Genomic DNA, 26,000 nt, shown 5'->3' on the forward strand with positions numbered 1-26,000 from the left:
GATAATAATAATTGGAAAATGTCTTATAAACAAAACCAATTACCTAACAATTCGCATTTCTGTCAAACAAAAGTTTGAAGAATTTAAAAACAATTTCTTCGCACAACCATTAGATAGCAACCTCTAAAAAAATCCCCTAAATTCCAGGAATTACAAGATAAGCTATACTAGAAGATATCTGAAGAGACTCCACTCTTTTTGTTGCCATTTAATGTGGCCCCAAGAACCGGCAATCTTTCGAGAACCCCAATCTCAATCAACAACAAATCGACAAAATGCTCTACTCACGCCACCATAAATTAGCATTTCCGACACACTTCACATATTTGTTTCTTGAATTTATTTTTGTTTCTTTTCGCCAGTTGTTTATTTTCTGTGTTTTCTATTTTTTTCCGTTTTATTTTCGCCAATGTTGCAATTTAAAATTAGAACTACTTGGCCGGGCTGGCTAATTTTGGGCGCCACTGTTAAATATTTGCGCAGCATTTAGATACAATTGTGAAACGCGCTTCCACGAATTCACCGAAACTAATGGCATTTAAATTTAGTAAGAGATTCACCCGTTTTGATGAAAATTTCATTTTCCAAGAATTCAGATTATCGGCTTAGTCCAGAACCAGAGTGTGAATTTAAAAAATGTGGCAAAAAAACAAGCTAAAAGCTTAGCTCCATTACTCTATCAAGTTACTCATCCATGAATAAATTTTGTGATTTAGACATGGAATTTCCATTTACTTTATTGGGCTTATGTAAGAAGAACTATGTGGGAGGTAGCGCTTAAAAGTGATTAATTGTAAAGCTGTTGCCAAGTGGCTTTTAAGATTGAATGCAAATGGGTAATAGATTGCATAAATACATGTATCTTAAAGATGCATGACTTAATAATAAATCAAAATATACAAGTTAAACTGATTTGAAGTGAATTCGAATCGACCACTCGCCCTTTTCGAAATATGTCAGGGTGGTGGGTGTTAGTGTGTGCCGTGCTCAGATAGACTCCTGTCGGTCTCAAATCTCACATCATGTTCGTTATTTGTCAGTTGTTGGTCTAGAAATTTTTTGTTTTACCGATTCGAAAGTTTTCACCTTTAACCCGTTGAACATTCCTCCGGCAAAAGACACTCAAAATTCAATGTTTGCTTGAAATCGATTACCCGTTCTTAGAGTGTACTGGTGTACAGGAGTCGCTGCTGCCGCAAGTCCGACCGCATCCGCGTCCGATTCTGTTTCTCGACCTGAATCCGATTCCCAGTTCCCGTTGCTGACCCGACGCTCTTTGGAATCCCGTGGGGATTCCAAATCTACGTTCGCCTTGAAGACGAGGACCCAGCCGAGTACACGGAAATTATGTGACAGCTGCATTTTGGGGACAGCGCCAGGGCCGGGTTTACCACTGGGCCGCAGGAGCAGCAGGATCAGCCGGAGATTGCAGCGACGCAGGACAACGTACGTCCTGAGGAGTCCGAGGAGCAGCAGCCGATCCACAGGCGCAGGCGAACGGATCAACCACCCCGGCACCAGCACCATGGCCATTCACGAGCAGATCGACAACCTGAACATCTGGTGGTTTCCGCGTGACTTTTGCCAGTCCCGGTTCGGTGAGTTCCAGCAGAGCGGCACCAACTCGTGCACCCTCATCTCCCTGATACTGGCCGACAAGGTGGCCAAGGCGGAAAGGTTCTACCACCGGGTCTCCGATCTGCCGATGCGCGGATGGGAGCTCTTCGGCAATGCCATGAACGATGGTAACAACGTCTACCACAATGTGATCACAGCGAATACCCCGCAAGCGCGCAACCTCAACCTCAATATACCGGATGCTATTGCGGCTATACGGTCGCAGCACAAGATGAACTTCCGGCTGGAGGAGTGGTTCTACACGCACATGGAAGCCGATCCCACCAATCCGATGTACAACAGGAATGTGGCCGTGCAGCTGTCGAGGATCTTCCAGATCACATTGCAGGTGTTTCAGCAGGCGGGCGGTCGGGACATGCCATCGCACCTGTTTGCCGCCATCATCGCTGACAGTCGAACTGTAATGGTCACCTTCGATTTCCGGGCCTCCATCGTTGCCCTCTTCGACTCCCATCAACACGGGCGGGATGCGGGGGCTGTGTTCGCCCAGTGCACGCTCCAGAACATGGACGACTTGCTATTCTGGTTCATTAGCATGCTGCACAACGTCTACTCCAGCCGGCCCTCCCTCTTCGAGATCTCGTTCCTCAGCTCCCAGCCCGGTGTGGCCAAGAGGATACCGCCGGCCATCAAGAAGATCGCAGGGGAGTTAAAGAAGCCGGCCAAAATGAACATTCCCAAGCCAATGAACTAATTCATCGCCTCCATCGATCTCCGTTCATCCCATCCAATACACTGTCTAAGCTCGGGTTAAAGCTTCTTGGTCATGTGAAACTAAATTCAGTGGACCTATCAGGATCAAAAAACTTTACAAATTTATAGCCAAAATGCATGTCATTCGGCCGTCGATATCCACCAAATTCCAAATTCAAAATAGACCATCAACCAATAAATAATGAACATAATTTAGGGGAGTTTATTTTTTAGAGGAATATTTGAGAAGGGATATTATATTGGGGGATATTATATTGTGGGATATTGGTGGATATTATATTGGAGGATATTTTATTGGAGGGATATTAAAAAAAGTTTTCCTAAAGGGGAGTTTAATTCTTTGAGGAGGGATATTATATTGGGGGATATTATATTGGGGAGGATTTTGTATTGGGGGATATTATATTGGTGGGCATTATATTGGCGAGGATATTATTGATATTGGAGGGATATTAAAAAAGGTTCCTTTTTCTTCTAAAGCTTTTATGTATTAAGAAATAACCACAGACCCACAAACCTCAACCAGGAAATACATGTTTTTCCCGCTATTTAGACTTATCTTAGACTTGAGATCAAAATATTTCATTCTGAATCAAGTTTCTGAAATTCCTAAAAGCCTCCAAGCGGTTATCTGGCACTTTTGGCACAGCTGTCGAGGGAACTGGAAACTATTTAATTATGAATTTATGCACCAACAAACGTGTGTGTCTCTTTCAGTGTTTATTATTTCTGTTGCCTAATTACACTTGAGTAAACAATTGATTTAAAGACTCGAACATCTGCGTGGGGGATTTTTTGACTTAGTTGTAGTGGGACTAACTGGGAATGGGAATTTGTTGGAATGGGGGGAGGGGTTGAACGGGAAATGGGTTTTCACTAACGGAAGAGTAAAAGTTGAACTTTGTAACGGGAGTACTGAGGCAAGGAACGCATGGCCGTATGGGTACATAAGTATAATATATAGCGCGTGTGGCTTGGCGTATATTTTTTCTCGGCTTCTAATCAAAATGAGTTAAATAAACACATAACGTAACCTATTAAGAACTTAGTACGTGACAACAATTTAAATATTTATAAAGTAAACAGAGAGCCAAAGAGCACGGAAGAGCGGGAGAGAGAGACCGAAGTCTAAAAATAGAATCACATATCGAAGAAAATATGAGAAAAACAAATCGAAAACTGAGGCGCAAGTAAGAAAAAAGAACAACACTAGACGGATACGTGATAAAACATTTAACGGACAGCCATAGAAGACCAAAATGGAGAATGAGGAGCAGCTGAGAGGAATTACTAGAGAGTGGGAGAGCAGTGCAGTTCATTTGTAATCAACAAACAAACAAATCGACAAACAGCTTCAGTTGTGTAACAAAAAAATATCGCGTAGCCGCAACGTGGGACGCCTTAGCACTCTCAATGAGCGGCCATTCTCCTCTCTCTCCATCATCTCTTTTTCTCTCCCGCTCTGGGTGGCTCTCGGTCTCTCGGTCTCTCTGTTTTTCTTCTCCTCTTTTTAGCGCAACAAGTTGCAGTTGCATTTTATGGGGCGGGGAACCGCCTATATTGCACTTTTCGAACCGTTTCTTCTGAAGTTGTTTCTGTTTGTCAAGTGTGTGTGTTTGTGTGTGGTAGTGAGTGTGTGGCAGTGTGTGTGTTCAACGTCTGGTTGTCTAAAAATACAACTGGCGCACTAAAAATAGAAACCAGACGCAAACACGACAATCCATTGGCCAGTGTGGATAAACCCCACGACATTACGTATTTTAACAAACAAACATCACCAAGGGGGGGCTTCCCCCTGGGGCCGGGGGGAGTACAGATTTTTTTCAGAAACCTGCAATGTCTGACGGGGGGAGGGAATGGGATGGGATGGTGGGGCGAGCAGTGCGAGCTCGTATGGAAACAAAACAAATAATACAGACGTAAACACACAGACACACTGCTACACGAAATGTGCGTGCCACAGTCGTCAGACGTCGACAATTGTCATCGACATCCACATCATTGACTCACTGCCGGGTTTACTTACTACTACTATATAACTCAGACTGATACTCGCTCGCGCCATGTCAGCCCCCACCCCCTCACCAGCTACCCAGTCTTCTCGTCCGACTCTGTTGCAATTTTCATTTCCAAGCGCGTGTTTGGCTTTTGATTTTATTACATGATTAAAATGCGATTTATATGGCCCGGAGATGCTCAGCACATTGGGATAGGTTAAAGTGCTTACTTTATACCTCGCCTTCCGGATATAAACATAGTGGAGAATAGTACAGCTTAAAGATACTTCAAACTGAGAAATAGAGATACTATTCTCACACAAAATCCCTAAATAATTAATAGAAAATTCTTCCAACAGCATCTGCTTAATTCTTAAACCAAAAGCCTTTCAACAATTTCCAATTCCTTGACGTGATTCTATTTATTTTCGATTTACGAGTATTTGTTATTTGCCCCGCTGAGAATCGATTCAAGGACATTTTATCACACACTCCCAGGACACACAGCCCCTCCCCCATTTTAAGCCCTTTTAAATCCTTTCGGTGCTATCAATCATCAACAAGTTAACCCCACAAAAGGGCAAACCATCCGAGTCCCTGCTTACAAAAACTGTCACACAATGAAACATTATCTCAGAACACACACAACGCCCACACGTACGCTGGCGACAAAGGGTTCAAAGGCCTCAACAAACGGACCCGGATGGGTAGTGGGCCCTAACTAGCCCGCCATTAGTTAGATTATTGGGCCCAAATGTGCAATTTGATTCCATCGTCCTTTGAGACGCCGCGCGTGTAATTAGAAATGGGGCAAAATGGATTCTTCTTCGTAATGAGAAACGGCAGTAGAGCCTTTAAAGTTTACACTCGACTGAATAGCCGATGTGGAACGAGGACTACGACTCTGCCAGCCTGTCAAACGGCTATGACAAATGAATGCCAGTCTTGTCCTGGTCAAAGGTGTCTCATAGCCGCAAGGACACTTCATGGAGCCTGACCGGAGGAGCGGCAAAGCGGACAGCTCATGACGGGCGAGTTGATTGCATTGCCTATGGATCCGCAAAAAAAAGCGAAATGATGGGGAAATCGACAGTGAGAGAAATTTTTAGATTTTCATGATCAAAATAGTTAGTAGTAATTTGTAATCAAACATCAAAAGTATCGGGTATCATATAGTTAAAGGTTCTACCAAGGCACTAAACTAAATCAATGCATATTTTCTTATATTATTCTTAAAATGGATGCTCTATTTTCTATATGAAAGTGAATCAGGAGCTCGCGAACAATAACAACTTCATGGAAACCAAATAACAAATAACCAAATGAAGCAAAAACTTTAACTTGCTGATGAAGAAAAACGGGGGAAAAATCCACAAAAAAATCCTTCTTTTCATTCACTGGTAATGGAAGGTACAAAGGACGGTTCGAACTTTTATTTATTTACCTGAAATTTAATTTATGCTCTGAAATTGAAATGAAAACCTACAAATAAAAACTACAAAGTCTACATTACAATTAATGATGTTTGCGAATTAATTATGAAAATATCAAGGAGATTTTTTACCTTTAAGCCTTTAAAAAAATCATTTCAGAGTTGTAAGGATAAACAATAAAAATGCAGAAAAATAACATATTTGCATCAACATCTATTCAGATGTGGATTGGTTTTCCTTTTTTTTGCATTTGAATTAGAATTTGCTTAAATTGGATTCCTCTGTTGGCCTTTTATTAAAGAGAAATCATTTGATGACCTTGTTTTTTGTGAAAAGATTAAAAAGTTCTTTTATTTTCAGTGAAAATGAACTCCCAACAAAAGCTTTTAAAAAAACAACAAGATTGTGTCCAAATTGGAGACAAAGTAGAGCTCACAATCAAGTAATCTTAAGGACATCTTTTCTTGCCATTTTAATTGTTTTCAGCTGAGATGTCCTTGAAGCTAACAATGTCGTTTATAATATTCATGGCCGCCTGTTAATCAAGTTACCTGAGAATTGCAGGCCACAAGCAATTTCCTCAATGGGACAATGGTTCCATTTAAGATCGTTCTCGTTTCATGCCACACATAATCAGAAATGTGGATACATTTGACGGCGACTTGCCACCAAGGAGGGGGGGATTCGGGGTTGCAACATTGTCATCACATGTGTTGCAAACTGAAATTTCACTTTCAAAGAAGCCAAAAGCGTTGCTGATGATGATGATGATGAGGCGGCTGGTTGGCAGAGAGTTATGTAAAGGGGGAGCTGCTGGATGGATCACTGGATGCCTTGGCCTTAACTGCAACTTCCACTTGCACTTCCACTTCAGCTATCATACCACTCCCCACTTTCCGCCCCCTTTCTCACCACCCTTTGTTGCATTACGAGGCGCCGTTTTTCTGGCCGTAAAAGGAGGCAACGCATGACGGCAGCTTTGGCATTTAACAAGCCACGGCACAAGGCACGGCCCAAAACACAGCACAAAACACTAGAAAGTGATATACTTTGAAAAATAATTTAAGGACTTGGGATTTAAAAGAATTATTAACGAAGGTTTTTTAAATTATCACCTATAATTGGGATAAGTCTTATGAGGATAAGTGGGATAAGTCTTATGAGCTTCCCAACTATCTAATACCTGGTACTGCTCTACAAAAAAAAAAGATAATAATTAATCCTTACACTTAATCATTGAAGATAGTATTTTATTATTATTATTATTAGTATTTAATTAAAATATTGACCAGTGTACCGAGAGAGAGATACCACAAGGGGGCATGACAACTGGGCCTGACCAATTTTGGAGCGGGAGCCGGCTGAACCCGACGGTACCTCGCCAGGTCCAGGCTATACAGCTCCCCGGGTCGTGTGAAAGTGAAGGGCTCGGAGTGACTTTTGAGGTCGTTTGCCAAAAATTGAGTTGAGTTGCTGAACTTTGCTGACAAACAGACTAAGGCGTACCGAAGCATTTATGAGCGCTGAAGTTATGAGAAGTGGAGAAGTGCCTGCAATCTCTGTTGCAGTTGGATCTGGCCAGGTCTGGCCCGTCCCGTCCCGGCCCGGCTCGGTTGCTCCTCCATCTCTTTTCCACTCGGGTTGTCATGCAAAGCAGACTTGTGTGTGGTTATGCGGCAGTGTTAGTGCTGCCAAAAAACTGGATTTTCTAAAAATAGACCGTGGGGAAATACTTGAATACGCGCCACATGTGCAACGGCCGCCAAAAGGCAAAAATTACACTAAAAGCAACAACAACAGCACCTCCAACAACAAAACACAAACAAAAAAGCTAAAAAAAAAAAAGACAAAAAACTCAGAAAACATAAAGATACAACGGCTCAAATCAAGCCGAACTACATCAACAAGATGCTAAAGTCAACGGCAGCATCGCAAAGCTCAGCTCATCTCTCGTTAGCACTAACTCATCTACATCCATCAGCTCTTTTCTGCCAAAAAATAAAAAAAAAAAAAAGAGGAAAAGGACGAGATAGAATGGCAAACAGGAACAGGAAACACAATTTCCGTTGCGCCCAGAAATAGTGACAGGGCGAGCAGAAGCCATTCGTTCGGCAAATAGAATACCAGAATGCAGTTTGGCATTGAATTTTTCAAATTCTCGAACGCATCACAAAGGGTTGAAATTCAAATTGCTTGAGTAAAGGATGCCCCAAAAAGGATACGCCGATGAAGCCGAATTCGGCAACCAAGAATTTCAAACTTCCATGAAGAAAAAAAAACTGCGGAAAATCAAAATACAGCACACAACGAACAGATCCTTCAGCATCCAGCAACAATTTACACATTTTTCAAAGAAACTAAAGTTCCCAACTCAAGTGTAGAGGAACCTTTTGGGCCTCCAGCTGGCCACAGTCCCCAACCAATATTCTGCCGCAATTTGATCTTCTCCAAAGCTAATCAATTCCAACAGGAACTTCGAGTATCAAGATTATCCAGTTTTAGATCCCCTCATCCCCGTCATTAGAAATGTTTTCTATTTCATCGATGTAGAGCCTTCGAAGGCTCTCGAGAGTGTTTGGCAGCCAGTGCGTCGCGCCATGGCCTCGGGCTATGGCTTAGTACACTTGAAAAAAATACAAAACGAATAATATATAATATTTTTAACAGCTAAAGCTATAAATTCCTAGAAAGAAAGGTTTCTTTACAACTTTAAATCTCAAACAAATTAAAAGTAAAACTTTTCCTAATAGTATAATAAATTGTTCTTGTTGTCACAAAAGTTAAAGACAAACATTTTTCTAAGTGCGGCCACCACTTGCTCCTCAACTGTCCTTGCCGCCTTGGCCAGTTTTGCGTTTGTTTCGGTGACAGGGTGGCTAGTTGGCTAGCTGGACTGGCTCCGACTACTTGAGGCTGGGTTGTCTTGATGGGTTTAACAATTTAACAAGTTCCATGCAAGTTGATGCCGTCGCTGAAGCTGCTGCTGCTGCTGTTTCTGCTGCTGCCTCTGTGTCTGCCACTGCACGCAAAGTGGTTTAACTGGTATTATTATTATTATTATTTTTATTATTAGTAACACCAACTAGAGTGCCTGCCCAGTTATATTGCTGATTTCAGCCCAGTTTATTCTCAGCTCTCTGGCCAAGACACCACATTCCTGAACCCAACAATCCGAAAAAGCCAACGCGGCGTATACGTAATAATCGTTTGGTTTCTATTGAGGAAACAGTCGTTTAATGCGATTATGATTCCATTGCAGTCATTAATTCATTATGTAAAGCGATAGTTCTTTATGGAAATATATATCACCCGATATATATGTGCACTTGCATATGTACTTATATGTAGTTCAGGGAAAGAGTCGAAGCCAGACCGATAAGAGTCAAGGGTAAGCGGAAATCGAGTATTGAATTCTTGAGCTGGCTGCTGTCAAGATAGTTTAATGGATTTTAAGCCCAGCTGAGGGAAAAACTTGTGCGCGATTTGCGAAGGCAACTGGCGGTTAAGGTATTGGTTTGAAATTAACTTGACAGCCGGGAAATTGGAAATCGAACTTCTATTTCAGATTAGAGTATTTCAAATTGAAATGCAAATAAACTCAGTAGTACTACCAGTAATCCATTAAAAAGTAGTACTACTAAGCCTAAAAAAATGTCCTTCCTAGACAGTTGCCAAAAGTATGCTATAGATTTTTTCAAACCAACCATTTATCATTATTTATGGCGTCTCGCATATCAAAGCTAGTAAAAAATGTGCTTATTAATAGAAGTACTCGGCAGTAATCTCTTAAATTTGATTAGCTATTATAATAAGGCCCCTTGGTGATCAAGAACTTCCAAAAAAAAAAACAACAAAACGGCACGAGCCACAAAAAACAAAACAAAAAAACGAAATAAAAGTTGGACGATCTCAGACTATATATGTATGGATGTATGCCTCTCCCTCCTTTGGGGCCCCGAGCTCAGCGCCAAGGCCATTTATAAATACTTCAAGCTAAAAATAACATTTGTTGTTGGATGTCTTGGTTTTATTTGTTGCGTTTTTTTTAAGCAAAAAGCAACAACAGCGACGATTAATGGCAAAACGATATGCAAACACCAAATGGCAACGCCGACTTGTTCTCGAAGACCGAAACCCGACAACCCAACCGACAAACCTCCAAGTCCAAAAAAACGATTTATATCCAAGCAGTCATCCCGGCATTTGTGCATAATACCCAGAAGATCCCCAAACGAGTAGCTGATTGGAAAGTTAGAGCTCTGAGAACCCATTTGGGGCTGATATGGCTCGATGTTTTATTAATAAGTTTAGTGTCTACACATGCCAAAAGCTTGTGACTTTGCGACTTTCTGACTTGCCGGGCAAAACTAAAAAAAGATCCATAGCCCATATTCAATGGACTATACCGGGCACTCACTGGCATTATCTCGCTGGCTTAGGTTCTATATGGTTTTATTTTTGGGTGTTGGCTGATAAGGCCACAGCCACACAGCCCCAGTCCCTGTCCCAGTCCCATTACCCTGCAACTCCCTTCACTCGGTTGGAATATTTTTGCACATGAAATTATATTAATAGCATACGAAAAAAACAAAAACAGAAACAAAAACAAGCAGGCATTATAGCGATAAAAATCGTCTCTCGAACGTCTTCAATTTCCAATATACATAATCATTATGTATAATGCCCGGCCGGCGATGGTTCTGGCCATTACTCTCCATATCATTATGTCTTCGGGCGCCACTGAAATCGATTCGGTTCTAACACCTTTATCCGTACATCCCTGTACACACGTGTGCACAAAATAATAAATATTAAATTTATGGTTTTATGGTTTCCATGAATATAATAATCGAGCAACAGTTGAGTTGCCAACGAATCGAATTCGAACTTGAATAAAAATATATACAGATACATGTGTATATCGAATATATAGATAAATGGTATATGCCAGTCGAAAAATAAAAAGTTAGGCGAGGGAAATGCAGGCTGAAAAAAAGGCAGAGTCAGTATGACATTTATCGGTAATTATGGGTGACTGATTCTTTGGTTTTTTTCCAGGCCAAAAACTAAAAAAAAAACCACATAATTATCGATACTTGATAGTTGAGTTTGAGAAACCCGTCATTAAAATGGTCTCGCATGGGTGCCATAGCATAGTCCTTGGGGAGCAGCATCCTTCAGGAAGCGAAAGCCGATACTCGTGGAGGAAATGGATTTATGCCAAATAGTTTTCGGAAAACAAACAAACTGCAGAGGATGAGGATGTCTTGGGAAGCCAAGGAAAGGTCAGGGCGTGGCACGGGCTGGCGCCGTACGATTCGTTTGATTCCTAATTGAATGGGATTAAAATAATTGGTCGGCAACCGGCGCCGTGGCAAAGTGCTAAACACACACACACCACCCACTACTCCTCCACTGCTACTGCCACTGGCAATTCATTGTCGGCCGTTGTCTATTTATTTTGTTATTAAATAATAAGACACAAATTAATGCAATTTGTTTACTCAACTTAACTCAACCGAACTCATGCCAGGCGGTCTCTCTCAATTAACCCCCCAAGAAGAATCGCCGGGAAAAAAAAAATAAATACTATAAGCTCGAGAAGCCCCAAGAACTGGAGACAAAAAAACTATTCCCATTTTCTGATTAGTCATTGTCTGGCCATGCGACAACCGAAAAAGTAGAAAGCGAAAACGCATTAATTAAGCAGTTGAGGTCTTCCAAGATACAATCTTCCAAGATACAAAAAAAAAAGCCAGAAGACTGGCAAACGTGCCTAGCCCAAGTGGCGGCCTCAGGTCTTCAAAATCACTCAAATCGCCATCCACCCAAAGCTATTGACTTCCAGGTCACCAGATAACAATACGAAACCTCAAAAACAAAAACTGAATAAAAAACCTCAAATTTGACACAACATGATAAATGGATTTTTTTGTTTTCTGATTTCTCAGCTAGTTTTTCGAGATGCCCTCTGGCTGGACTACCTGTCCAGTTGAAGTGTTTGGACTGTTTTTGAATTTGCTTAAGTTTCTTACCACACAGATTCAATTAATTGGCATTTACAAAAATTATACGATGATGATGGGCCATCAAAATAACACTTCAAACACCGCCCTAATTCCTCTTAATATGGTTATATTTTCGGTACTAGTATATGAAAACATGCAAGACAATTTCAATTTAAAGCCTCATAAATTTGAGTTCCAATTGCTTTTCTTTGGCTAATTGAATTTTAGCCTGACTCGAGTAACCCATTGATTGATAGGACCTCATTGAACTTGTAAGCCTCCCGAGCCCGGCCCTCCGCCTCTTGGCCAATCAAAGTCAGTTGAGTTAAGGCTTCCACGTTCTGGCGGAGCAGCCGAGTCGTCGCCTCACCACTGCTGGCTCCATTGATTGATGGACTCGGTGGGTGATTCAGTAGCGCCACCAAGTTCTCGGCCACTCTTCCATTCATACTTGTGGGCCGTAATGCGTGGGGTTACACATATTTTTAAGCTAATTACCCGGCGCCTCCGACACGAACCGGCACGGCGCTATCAAATTTCATCAGCCAGCAGACCCACGTTAATTATTGAAAGGCGAAAAAGAATTACTTGTTATATTTGTGTACACACACGTATAAGTACGAGCGAAACACTTGATAAGACCTCAAGATAACCAAATGATTTCATGTCGACAAGTAAAAAACAACAATTAATGGCCAGAGCGAGTCGAACAATACACGAACAATACCCAACCCAATCACTTGAAAATGCCAGTTATAAGACCCAAGACCCACTCACTCATTCCGAAATAACCGATCCATCGTCTTTGGATCGCATTTCAAGTGTTTCCATTGACGTTTAATTGCTGCTTAACAAGTTTATTCTCCTGACGCCTTTGTTTTCCCATTATTTTGGCTATATTCTTGAGCTTTTTATTTATTTTTGATTGAATAGAAAAGAGAATGAGAATTAGCTGAATCAAATCGGTAGACAATATGGTGAATGATTTTTTGATATTATTATTTTGTTCGCTTTTTTTTCAAACGGCTGCCGGCTGGCAGTATATGGAAATTGGGCGCCCTTGGCTGACTTCCGCATTACGATGAAAGTCAATAGATAAACCGAAGAAAATGAACAAAAGATATTGGCTTCGGTTCAGCTTCCTATTCATTATTCTGCTACTGTTGTGATTTTTGATTGAAACTGCCGATTTAAAATGGAAAGTAACTTCACAGATTTCAGAATGAATTTTAAACATGATGATGAGGAAGTGCTTGAACACTCAGAGTGACTCACAAAATCTAGCTTAAAATTCAAACAAATTATATTTCATTATTTATGGTACATCTGGCCAAAATTTTGAATCTGAATCCTCCCCGGCTTGGAGGCCCGATAACACCTTCGCCTTAATCAGACCTCAAATTTGTATTTTAAGCTTTATCCCCCACACACGCTGCCCTGCCTCATGAATAAACAACGAATTCTTATATTTTTTTCCTGTTTTCATAATGTTCCGATATATATTTTGAATAAATATGTGGATACGGGGCGCATGCTATTGCCGTATAGCAGTCACATAGCTGTATAATACAGTATCAATGGAGCACCGAGCACAGAGGCACCCAAGCCGCCCAAGTCGCCGCTTCATACATACTATACTACTACACTACACTATACTACTAATCGCCGTTCTTTGTAACTGTTCGGATTCTATTTTTAGACCGTACAAATGCAGAGAGAACGAAATATATTGTTTATATAAAAGCTATCTTTAAATTATCATTAATTTATCGTGCATAATAAACTGTGTGGTTCTCCATGTCAGCATATTGCTCTGACTCTGACTCGGACTCGGACTCGGACTCGGTATGTGCTTGGATGTGGATGTGGATTTGTTGTGTGTGGTTCTGTCTCCGAGTCTCTAGTATGAGTGTCGCTAAATGGCGCGAGCTTATAAATAATATATGGTATCATATGAGGTGCGACTGCCATGGGTAGTATATGTCGCTGAGAAAATAAAGAAAAACGAGAACTAAGGAAGAAAAAATGTGTAAATTACTGTAACAGTTGCTAATAAACATTCGGCTTACAGTTGAAGGTTCTAGAGATCGAGATCATGAACTTAGAGGATCCAAGTGGGCCAAGATTTCCGCATTCGATCCAAAGGTCACCGAAACTAAGCCATCGCTGATAGACAATGATAGCATCTGATAGCCAGAAGCAATTCAATCCATTAAACTTTTAGGCAACTTGGCAACAAGTTGGCTTTTACACTGGAACTTTTTCGGGGAACAATAAAACGAGAAACGAGAAGAAAGAGAAACAACCTTGTAACCAATGGCCAATAGTTTCGTATGCATATTGAACCAAGTTTTTAAACTAAATTGCCAAAACGCTTTTGGGCCGCCAAGCCGAAGCTGTGCGGGGAAAGCAGCTGAAATTCGATCGAGTTTGGCGAGCCGCTGAATCAGACTTTGACGTTGAAATATATATGCCTACATATCGACGATATATATATGTAATATATAGCATATATATATACAAGTACTATGTACTTGTGTGTGAATTATTGTATAAGAAAGTCGAACGAGTTGTGTTCATTGCACAAATTTTGCACATGCCGTTCATTTTTCATTTCTGATTAAATAAGCAATTAGCACATTTTTTAAGTAAATTGCAAGTCCCGATCCCGAGTACGTTAAATGTTGTGCATTCCTCAAGATGAATGTGATGGGAAGGTAAGATATTTATTTGATTATCGTTTTGAAAATCGTTTTGAAAGTAAATCGGCACGGCAGTAAATTATTCCATTAATCGTAGGACTTTAATTAAATGAAAGCCTTTTCCGAATGGCTCGATATCCCTACCCCTTTGATAATTAAAATTTGCATTAAAAATTCACACCATCCAGATCCAGATCCGAAATCCGAAATCCAGACAGTAGACAAATAAAACTCATAATTCCAAGATTAAACATACACCTGGATAGGTACTCACGCGATTTTTGTGTTGGATTATTTTTAATGTTGTGCGATTTTAGCGCGTGCTGCTGCAATTATATAGGTGTGGCCACAACAATAGCTTCCGATTTATTTAAAGCTAGTTTCAGTCGAATAATTGTTGCCCCAACTGATGGTGAAGAGTGTGTGGGTTGCGGTTCGATATCCCGGCAATCAGGATGTTGTTTTTCAGAATCTGAATCCGAATCAGGCACAAACATAAAGGTCCTTGGGTTAAACTGATTTCAAAAGTGATTTTTTCGGTCTTGGTTTTTCGTGTTTACATTGAACGGGAGCTGCGAAAAAAAATGAAACGACATTTCAATATTTTTTTAATGAATTAAAAATGAAAGGTGAACAATTTTGGGTAAACACACGTCAAAAAGGGCTGTACATATTTTTATTAAAGAGACTGGAAAAAAAATTTTGTCGAGATTGCAAATAAAAAGTAATAAATATATGCATTTTTTTTTTTGCATAAACATAGCTTAAAAAAGTTATTCTTAAAGCTGTCATAGCTGATGACTTTTTCACTTTTGATTTTTACTTTTGAAAAAAAAAAAATTGGATAAACTCAATGAATGCATAATATTTATTTGTTTTATTTCTGTGTGTAAAACGGATTTGCATTTAAATGAATATATTTATAAATCCGGTCGATTAAGAGATGCAATTAATTGAACATGAAATGCATCATTTGATTCTCTATTAAATTTATTTAAGAGCTGAATCCTTTGTCGGACTTCTTCCTTTCATATTCCGGTCAGCAGCAGGATTGCAGTTCTTCCGCAGGGCAATCTGTTGTTCGAGGTGGCTGAGATTTTTAATATCCTTTGCAACAACAGCTTCTATTCTGCCGCCGGGAAAGCCACGGAGAAGTGCAATAATATTAAACCGAAGGATAAGCTTGGCATTTAAGGTGAGATTAAAATGTAACTAAAATTCAAGAACCGCGTTGTAAATATTTATTTTTAATCTAGCTTTTAATAAGCTATTGTACGCTCTGTTGAGCATTTTCCCCTAATGAAGCCAATTAGGAAAACATCCAATTATTACCCCGTATCAACATAACGTAAAGCTGAGAAAATTAAAAGGATTCGAGGACCAAGGAAATGATTCACAAGCTGTCTAAAGAGCCAAAAGAGCCGACACAGCACAGCATCCTTGCCAGTTGCTGAGATATCCTCAAGGATTATGCACTCAGTAAGGGGGCTAATTTAAAAGAACCCAGGCGACTTCATTCCGCCATTTAAGCTGAATTGCAAATGTAAAATAAATGGCAACAAATATATCCTTTAAATTGGGTGGGCGAGAAGGGCAACGAGTTCGTTGTAAAATTGCAGTTCGAGGAAAAAAAATACCGACTGTATTACAGACTCCGCAAATGGCCAAGTAAATTGGCAACGAAATTGAATCATCCGTGAAATAGTGAAAAACAGTTAAGAGCAAAGGGAAAACACTGGCAGGGGATTAAGCTTAAACACTTGAACAAAGTGCTGTCCTTAATGCTTGCAAAATAAACAAATAAAATGATTAAAAATGTGTCTAAAATTAATGCATTTCAAATGCACTGAACGTGTTTCAAACTATAGCTCGACTTGGTGTTAACTTTTTCAAAACCAGAAAGAACTGCAATTAAAAGTTCCACATTCCTAGCCACATTCCAAAGTTCATCAGCATAGAAAAAATTATGAATTTTATCTGAAAGATACTTTGTAGTTAAAAGTTTATTTATCCCCAGTATAGTGTGAGGATATCTGCATCTCAGAGTGCTTGTATGGCTATGGACATTTTCTGAATTATAATTTAATAAAATTCCATCCTCATGGGAATGCCAAAAATTCATAAAGAAAAATCCAACCACTTGTCCATGCTATTATTAAACGAAATATTTTGAAATTTATCTTTAATATTCGGGCTTAACCGAAAATAAAAGCATTGTTTGAAGGACCAAAACCACAAAAAGGACCAAGCACAACCACAAAAAGAAAACAGAAACACATCTGAAAAATGCAAAAAGTTGCCACGCATATTGACATTTTAGCGACGGTGTCCACAGCAACTAATAACCTCCTATCGGTCAGTGGGGAAAATTGAGTTAAAGTTTTCAGCTTCCATTTTTTTTTGTATTTTTTGCGTGGGAAACGTGTTTAGTGCAGAGAGGAGGGTGGTGCCACACGACCACGCCTACATGCCACAGTGCATAGGCAGATGAATGCAAATTGAGTCGGTGAGCGCACAGGAGCCGAGCTAATTGCTTTCCACGCCGCCTACGCTGATAAGTATGCTATGGCAGTTTTTTTATTTTAGTTTTTCTCTAAAAAGTAGCGCCAAGAAATGGGAAAAGAAATGGGAACCAAGCCAAGATATTGAAAAACTTTTACGCCTGTTTTCTTGCATTATATGTATGTATTATTGTGGAATATATTTTGCGGCCTCCTCGCTCTCGCTCTCCCAGCCGCACTCCTTAAATTGGTGGCGAAAGCGAATTCGCAGAGCTCATAAAAATAATAATAAATTTTCTTTCTCTCTCGCGTTTGCAGGACGAAATTGCAGGACAAACAGTTGTTAAAAGCTCCAAGAGTCGTAAATTTATGGGATCTGTTGCCGGCGACTAGAGACCAAAGGACTCTAGGACCTGCGGAGAAGGTTATATTACAGGGGAAGTGTATGAATATCGATACATACGTCGCAGTTCGTCCCCCCGATTGCGATTAATGCTAATAGAAGGTGCCCCGCCCGCAAAAAAAAAAAATGAAGAAAAATTAAGGCAAACAAGCCAGGTGAAAAGAAAACCCTTTGTAGACTTTTCACCGACTTGCTGGCGTCGTTTTCTCCAATCTACTTTACTTACTTATTTGTTTATTAAACAAAAACACTCAAATTGGCGACCAGAGGCAAGCCCACATATTGCCGAGGCCAAGAAGAAAGGCTGGCTGGCTGGCTGGAGGAGCTGGGGCAGGACTGCCCCTCAGGTAGGCAGTCGAGTGATAAGGACTGCGAGTTCACTCGCATATTTTGCATGGAAAATTGTTTCGCTTCTCGGTCGCCGAAAGCCAAATTGGCAGGTGGGCGGAAAAGCCCACATATTTGCCAAATTGTTTCGCTGAGCAGAGCTCGAGGGTGGCTCCAACAATAGCCGAACATCTTAAACATCAAGAAATTATGGGATAGTCTTTAAAAGGATCTCACTCCACGTACTTATATATATTCAGATTTCTGCAGCTTCAATTACTCACTAATCTTGGGGATTATAACTAAAGATACTCTACTCTCTCTCTATCTCGTTTGGCATATTGAGGAACTTAATTTATGCAAAGGCCAAGAGGACTGGGAGGACTCAGAGTAGTTGAGAGTGGCGTGAACCGACAATCGACACTTCCTGTCGAGGACGAGAGGCAGATGGGCCAGGAGGTGGGAAGGAAAACTCGCTTCCGGTCATATCGACACCGTCTTGCTGCCTCCAAGTCGGGAAGGGCCATTAATGCCAAGTTAAAACAACATAATTTAGTGCCGGGTCTTTCGGCCCAAACATAAACAATTCCCTCGAACAACAAAGGCGTTGAAAGGTCCCCTAAAATGTTTCCTCCTCGGAGGTGGCCCGAGGTGGTACTTCAGAGGGTCAGAGGAGGGCGTGGGTAATATTGTTGCCCAAATCGGCGAATAGATTAGCAACCTTGTTGTGGGTAGATTACAATTATGTAAATTAAGTTTCATGCCAGTCAAGATTGTGTTTATTATTTGTGGATTTCCAAGAATCTTGGGCGTTAAAGATTTGGAATTTGTGGCATAAATAGTTCCTAAGCGGCTAAAACATCAACAAAAGTGTTGAGCTGTTTACGTTAGTGATTTGTTTAACAATTTTATACAAAATCAGCTGATACAAGTTAACCTGGCTGAGGAAAAAAGTTGCAAGCCAAACAAACTTAGGCAATGAACTGCACTGACCTTGATTTTGTTTGGCCTTTTTCTAGTTATTTTTCGCGCTTTCGCGCAACTTGTTGAGTGTGCCAGAGTTGAATAAACTTGGCCATAAACCTAGAGGCCTACAAGAAAGGCCAGTAAATTTTAAAACCAAGTTTCAAAGACAATTGAAGCAAAAGATCTTGCCTGACTGAGTTTGTCCCGCATAGTATGCCACAAACAAGCAAACAAAGGAACAATTAGACATAATTCCATCAGGAAACATTGGCACTTGAAGACCTCTGATTGTTTTGTTCATCTTGTCACATGCCATGTCCCTCAGAACTGTATGCGTCAGGAAATAAAACAAAAGTCCGAGTGGAGCTTTGGCATTGGCCAAATTAAGTTAACTTTTAAAAGCCCACAGAATTGTGGCGGCGGAAAGTTAGTTTTAAAGCATTCCCCCCCTAATTGTCAACATTTGCTCCGGACTCCATCATGTGAACAATTTTTGGTTTACCCCGGGCTATTTGAAATTATGGTCCACAATCTAAATGAGAGGAAATTGTGGCTTAAACTGGAGTTGATGTTTTTTTTTACTTAATAAATCAAAATCTTTAAGAAAGGGACGACACAAAACACTTATTATTTGAAAATAAAACATGACTTTCTACTTAGACTTACTTCTATTTTTGAAAAGACTTTACCACAAACTTTGCTTACTTGTAAGTTGGCTAATTACCCTCCAAGTTCTGTCCCATTTCGAGAAACAAAACTCGCCAACAGACAACTGGGATTGTACTGGGAAACTTTGGAAAATGTGTTGTTTGAAATTTTTATGAAAGCTTAAAAGGGAATTAGTGCTGAAAAGTTGGTCCAACTGAGCACCCTACCAACGTTGCACAATTAATTAAATATCTTCTATAATTCATGCCGAGTTCCTGATTGAATTCCATGCACTCCGTTCTCCCCCAATAAATGCCATCGAAATTCCCCCAATAAATGCCATCGAAATATGTATCGGCGAAAAGTCAGAGCAGCCATGAATGGGGCACAAGGACATATCATACATCGAGTTCCTCCTCTTTTATTAGTGTTTCCGCCATCGCAAAATAACCATCGCAAAAATATATTCATTCAGAGCGTATATTTTCGCCATCTAGTATGTGGAAAATTCGGAATATTCATACACATTTAGCGTGAAGTGTTATGACGTTGCTTTTAAATCAGCTAATTGGCGCAAAAACAAAGAGGCTTATATACACTGGAAAAGCTATCTTTTAACTGAATTTTTTGCCAATTTAGAACGTGTTTTTCTATCAATTTAGGTAACACTATTTATCTCGGGTGTATTTTCCGCCTAATCCTCATAAATTAGCCGCTCTTAAATAGCTTCCAAAAATGTAAACCAGGAATTTAGTCCGATTTTCGCATGCTTACCGCAGAGAGTATTTTATCGATCCCCCGACTTTAGGCTCTCCTAAACCTGGGGCGGGTGGCACATTACCACGGATGTTTGGATGAGTGCATCCAAAAGAGGTTGCCCCCACGGACAGATCCTACACACATATGGGGAGAAGGCAGAGGAATGGTTTCCCGGGAAACTGAATTTTGGGCTTTGCTCATTTTATGCTTCAAATATTGTGGGTGGCGTAGGCACATTTTGTAAAAAAAGAGTTTATAGTTTCAAATTAAATTCCTCACCACTGTTGGCTCAACATTTAATAAAATAATTGTGGCAAAGTGCTATACAAAGAATTTCAAATGGAATTTCAATTAGGTAATAATTAAATTAAACAAAATATGTAAGAGCTAATTACATTAAAGACTAATAAACTATAAAACAAGCTTATTAAAATGTGGCATAATCGCAACAAAATTAGAGAATGCATTTCATTATGAATTCCGTTGGAAAACAAGAGCCTGCCTCTGTTCTGTACACAGTCCCAACTATTACCAACTAATCCATCATCCTAAAGCCGTCAAAACTCTAAACAATTAGCAACAGCATGCAGCTTGCCCCCTTTGCCACCAATTACGACAAGAGCTTGTATAGATTCTAATGCATTTGCATATATGCAAATTTAATTACAGACTGAAGGATATTGAAGTATTTCAGGAAATCCTTTCCGGCAGCCGGCAGGCAGCGTCTTCGCTTTGTTGGCTCAGATGACTTTGAGAAAGTGAGCCAGAAGGCTGGCATTGATATTGCCACGGTCACCTGGTGCCTAGTGCCTGGTGTCTGCCACGTTCTGTCTAATTTATGCACTGCAAACGCTCCTCAAGTGCCAAATTATTTATAGTGGAATTTTTGCTACACATCTTCCCTCCTAGTAACCCCCAGTAAGCAGTGTGTGCAAACAGAATTTGTTTTTTGCCATTGGCCGTGCAAAGCCATTAAAAATCATCGACAAACCCCTGTTAACTGATTCGCCAAATATTCGCCGCTTTAACTCTTTTATTTCAAAACTTACCATCCAATGGCAAGTCCAGAAACTTCTTTGTAACTCCTCGGAAATCTCGTGAAATAATCTATGGAAATTTTTGCAAATTCTAATATTTTTCTGTCCATTTTCATTGGGATTTGTGTTTTTTTATTATTTTTGCAACGCGTGAAAAACTTTTCAGGCTTGACAGCACAGAAAATTGTGACGAAAAACAAAAATTGCGTTCTTTCCTCAGGTTGGTTGGTGATAAATGGATTGTTAAACAAAATGACAGTAATACTGCGGCTTGACAACGAAACTGAGATACTCTGGGCCATTATTCTGTAATCAGTATCTGAATTTATAGACTTCCAATACTGTAAAGCCCAGAGAGTGCCATAGATCACTACATTTAGGTGGAGGTCTTAATATTTATAATTAATTGCAGCCACAATTATGATTAGATTCTGGCGATAAGTTAAGTGATTATTCTAAATTGATTATTTAATATAAAAACTTAGTAAGTAGTATTATTCAGTCTTATTTATATTAAATGTTTAATCCAAGAAGAGTGCTTCTTTAAGAACATCTTGGCTCTTGGTTTATTCCGATTTGGGGAATATTTTATTAGTTTCACTTAGAGTCTGACTTATAATTTAATTATAGGCGTGAAATTTCATGCCAACAATTGACAGATCTGTTTTGGGTTTGATTTATTCATTTATTTTGTTTTTAAGTGATAATACCTATTTTTAAATATATATTTTTCAGTTTTAGATAAAAAAAAGATTAAAGTTCTCTGTATAGTTAGGAAAGAGAAAATCTTGATTTAAACTGAAAGATATGGTTCCCTCTTTTTAAAATTATTTGTAGAGAAAGTGAAATACAGATTCTTTATCTTTGAAAATAAATTATTATTGAACATGGACCAAAATAAATCTTTAAATCCAAAATCTTAAGTAAATCGGACACATTCACATTTAAAACAGACGCCCAAAGAACAGAGGATACAAATTAAATTAGCAGAACGCTAAATGATCACACGGTCGCTCTAAAAGAAAACACAAAATTCACAACTACAGAAAAACGAAAGAAAAAAAATATACAATACAATTTGTTGTTGTTAGCGAAATTTGCAAAAAGATATAATGCTGCTGAATAGAGCAACAGATACAGATACTTAGATAGAGATACACCCAGGCCACATATTATTTTCACACACATATGGATAGAGATAGAGCAGAAAAAGGTTGGGCGACAATTTTCGTTCCAAGTTCCAGAGGCCCGCTCAGGGACGGAACTGACGATGGGGCCCCATCCATTCTGCCGTTGTTATATTTGTTGTTGCTTCTATTTTTAGAACATTAGATGATAAGATTGTGTCGTGGCAGAACCGCAAAAACTTTTGCGGTTTTAGCGCAAAATAAACATTAATACAACCCAAAAAAAAAAAAAAACACTAAAGTGAAAACGATCAAAAAGAAATATATTTGAGTTGGAAAGAACACGTTTTCTAGGAACATGTCTAGGAATATCAGATATATATATTTCCTATAAACTTATCTTTAATACTGTCAGAGAGAGCTCCTTAAATGAGGCTTTAAATTGTTAATGTTTTTGCTATTTTTAATCAATTTTTTCATGCATATTTCATATGCAAATTATTTCTTTACCCTAAGTACCCATAACCATACACTTTTTTGCTCGTTTTTAATGCATTTTATTATAATATTTTTTTTTGGGTAGTGTTTGATGGTGAACCCTTGGGAAATTACAGCAGCGAGTGTATGTTTTTGCAAGCTTGAACTTTTGCCAAAAAAAATAAACATAATTAGGACAAATAAAAAAATACTTTCATTCAACATGCATCTCTTTGTATTCATTAATTTGGTAATATAATCCCAAAACTTTTAGTTACTAAATTACAATAAATTCCAATAAAAATCTAAAACTTTGCAAATGATACTCGATTTGAATAAAAATTTTTTCTCCCCATTTCCTATAACACCTGTTTAATCCGACGGCCTGGCTGTCTTTGAAGTTATGGGGGAAGTTGAAGTCGGTTGAACGGTTATGGGATCAGCAATTTTTTATTACTTAATATTTTTGTATAAACAACATTGGAAATGGGCGGGGAAACATTTGTATTCCCGAGCAAATGTTGACAAAGAACAGATACCAAGAGCCAAAAATTTCAATTCAAAGTTCAAGTTATGAGCGTTTTGCGTTTCTGCCAGTTTCCAAAAATAATATTCTGCACTGTCTCGAGGAAGCTGTCAATTACACTCTGCCTAGCCCGAGCAGTAGCCACCCACCCAAAAACACCCAGAAACAGACACAGACCCAGATGCTTGTTTGCGAATACAGCCGCCCCACACCACACTATAAATACACAATTTTATATATAGAACTCTTTGAGAAACATCGAACATTTCAATTTCATTGGCAAACAGGGAATAATGTAAACACACAAAATATCCCAAAAAAAGATTAGTTTTTTTTTGCCTTTAATATTTCCACACCATAAAAATTTAATTCGACTAGAAAACGCAACTGAAATTGGTCAGAAAAATGCCTAATAGCCAAAAAAGAAAGAAAATAAGAATGCCAGGCACTCTCTACGTCCGCCCTCTTCATTCGAAATGGTAGGAAAAGCCAACTTGTTGCGGTTCATTGCCGGCATTTCAGTGGCCAAAATTTTATCGAAGTTTTCTCTGTTTTTTTTATGGGGTGGGAGGGTGGTGTTTAAATGGGAAACCGAGTAGAGGAGTCGGGTGGGGCTAACCAAAGTATTTTGGTTTCAACGGGTAGTGGCTGCATCCCTCCCTGGAAGTTATCTGGCAAATGGATGCACGTAATTATTTCGAACGAGAGATATAGTTCGATTTTAAATTCCACAGAGTGTGTTTCCACCAAAGCATTTAAAAGAATTCGGAGATGTTGGATAAATTGAATTTTGGGGAAAAATAAAACCACTTTTCTTTGCAAATTCCAGATGGATTAAAAATATTTGAAGGAGATATGAAGCCAAAATAAAAGATGCCCAGAACACAGTTTGAATCTTTATTTTTCACATACAACTTAATAATAATATTTAACTATTTAACAATTAGTTGATTTAACTATTATCATAGATTTTATCCCGGATGGTAGATGGTAGATGGTATGGGGGTTCTCGAATCACTCACATTAGCTGGCCTTGTGCCTGGCGATGACGTTTCGTCATCAGTTTTCGCTGCGGATGCCTCCCACGTTGGCGCTGGCTGCTCTTCTTTACAGTTAGATAAACCTTTTGTTTTTCCACGATCTGGGGGATCTCGGCTTTTTCTTTTCTATTCTGCTGCTATGCTACTCTTTTTATGTATTTTTTTTGTTGCACTGTGTTTATTTCTTTTAATTGACTTGCTTTTTGGTTTTTTAACAATTGTTCACTTTGTGCTTTTGTTGTTGATGATCACTCTACTTTTCGAATGGAAAATATTGCGGTTAATTATAATATACATTTCAATATGCTTTTGTCATTGTTGTTGTTATTGCACAAAAAAATATCAAGTGGAAGAGAGTGGAACGTTGTAAATTGTAGGGAAATTGTATGGAAAAGAAAGAGAAAAGAGAAGCTGCGCTGCATTGTGGTAGGTTAAATGAGGGAAATATATGGAAAGAGATGAGATTGCAGCGAAGAATCTGGAAGAACGGCGGGTTTTTCCAAACAAACAAATTGGAAAACAAAATCCCCGCATTTCCAGCTCGAATTTTAGTTTCGGGCAGTTTCACAGTCGAGTAACCAGAAGAATCTCTCAACCCTGTCATATCAAAATTCTGGTCTCCAACATTACATTTTTTGTGCAGTATCAGCAAATTTTATGGCCGAGATAAATCGCTTATCAGGGACTCGAAAAATCTGTTATCTTTGCATTTTTCCCTCTCTCACACTTGTTCGAAAAACAATTATCACGAATTCCAGTTTTTGCTTTATTTTTTTTCTTCGTTTTTTTATTTTCTATATATTTATTTATTTTTTTTGTTATTTTTTATTGTGTGGCATTGTTGTAAACTTTATGGCGCTGCGGCTGCAAACACTCTTGTTAACACATTTGGCGGAATTTGTTTTTCATTCAACAATAATTATTAACACCAACCACACATAATTATTATTGTATTATTCGAAATGCTGTTCGGCTTTTTACATATTTTTTTTTTCTCACTTTTTTCGCACTTTTTGGGTTTTGTTTTCGCCCCAATCCAATCAGAAAATATATTAAACATACATATGCATAATATCGTTTTCTGTGTGAGTGTCGGGTGTGCGAGAGAGTGTGATTTGGGGCGACGCACGCGGCTTTGGCGAAAAAGCAACTTGAAGCGCAGGCGAATAGAATAATACTGAATACTGAAAGCCCCAATACTGAAGCCCCAATCGCCCCAAACGAAAAGCAAAAACCGAGCAAGCGACTCGGCATGCTCCCAGTGATGTCGGGTTGGCAGTTTCTCGGCCGCTCTCTTCTATTGTCGTGTTCGATTTATGAATGAATGGTTTTTGTTAAAATTTTCAAGTATTTATGCAATATTAAGTAAAAAGTTTTTATTTATTATCATTTTATCATGAAATTTTATGCATTAAAGTGCTTGTGATAAAAGTTACTCATACGACCCATATGCCAATTGAAAGAAACAGCGAAATCTATAGCACACTTTTCGCGGTACATTAATGGCACAAGACAACACTACGTATGAGTGATTTTTTTTAAATACAGTTACATATTACGTATGAGAATAAAAACACCTTTTTCATATAATATAAAGTTTTTTCCCGCTAGATGGCATTTTTCTCACATTTTTGGATCACTGTCCGCATGCTCCACTCTCTGCTATCTGCTCTCCTGAAGATCAACATGTGTGTGCC

General features: G+C 39.1%; 2 protein-coding genes across 8 annotated transcripts in view; one reads left to right on the forward strand and one right to left on the reverse strand.

Moving 5' to 3' along the window:
- LOC6493580 (receptor-type guanylate cyclase Gyc76C) overlaps positions 1–25,514 on the reverse strand; it is a 33,780-nt gene extending 8,266 nt beyond the window's left edge. Inside the window, exons 1-3 of one of the 7 annotated variants that reach the window (XM_044714904.1) lie at positions 25,303–25,514; positions 24,286–24,559; positions 14,767–15,064 (exon numbers count right to left, since the gene is read on the reverse strand). The gene's annotated coding sequence lies outside the window, so the exon portion shown is untranslated. Of the gene's footprint in view, positions 1–14,766; positions 15,065–24,285 lie in introns of all 7 variants that reach the window. The other 6 variants (XM_044714903.1, XM_044714902.1, XM_044714899.1 and 3 more) reach the window with 6 other exon arrangements.
- LOC6506356 lies at positions 1,382–2,543 on the forward strand. Its single transcript, XM_001957999.4, has one exon. The coding sequence runs from the start codon at positions 1,526–1,528 to the stop codon at positions 2,330–2,332; it is 807 nt and encodes a 268-aa protein (XP_001958035.1). The 5' UTR covers positions 1,382–1,525; the 3' UTR covers positions 2,333–2,543.
- Positions 25,515–26,000: the final 486 nt, after the last annotated feature.

Source organism: Drosophila ananassae, chromosome 2R (assembly GCF_017639315.1).
Source record: "Drosophila ananassae strain 14024-0371.13 chromosome 2R, ASM1763931v2, whole genome shotgun sequence".
NCBI classification, from domain to species: Eukaryota; Metazoa; Arthropoda; class Insecta; order Diptera; family Drosophilidae; genus Drosophila; species Drosophila ananassae.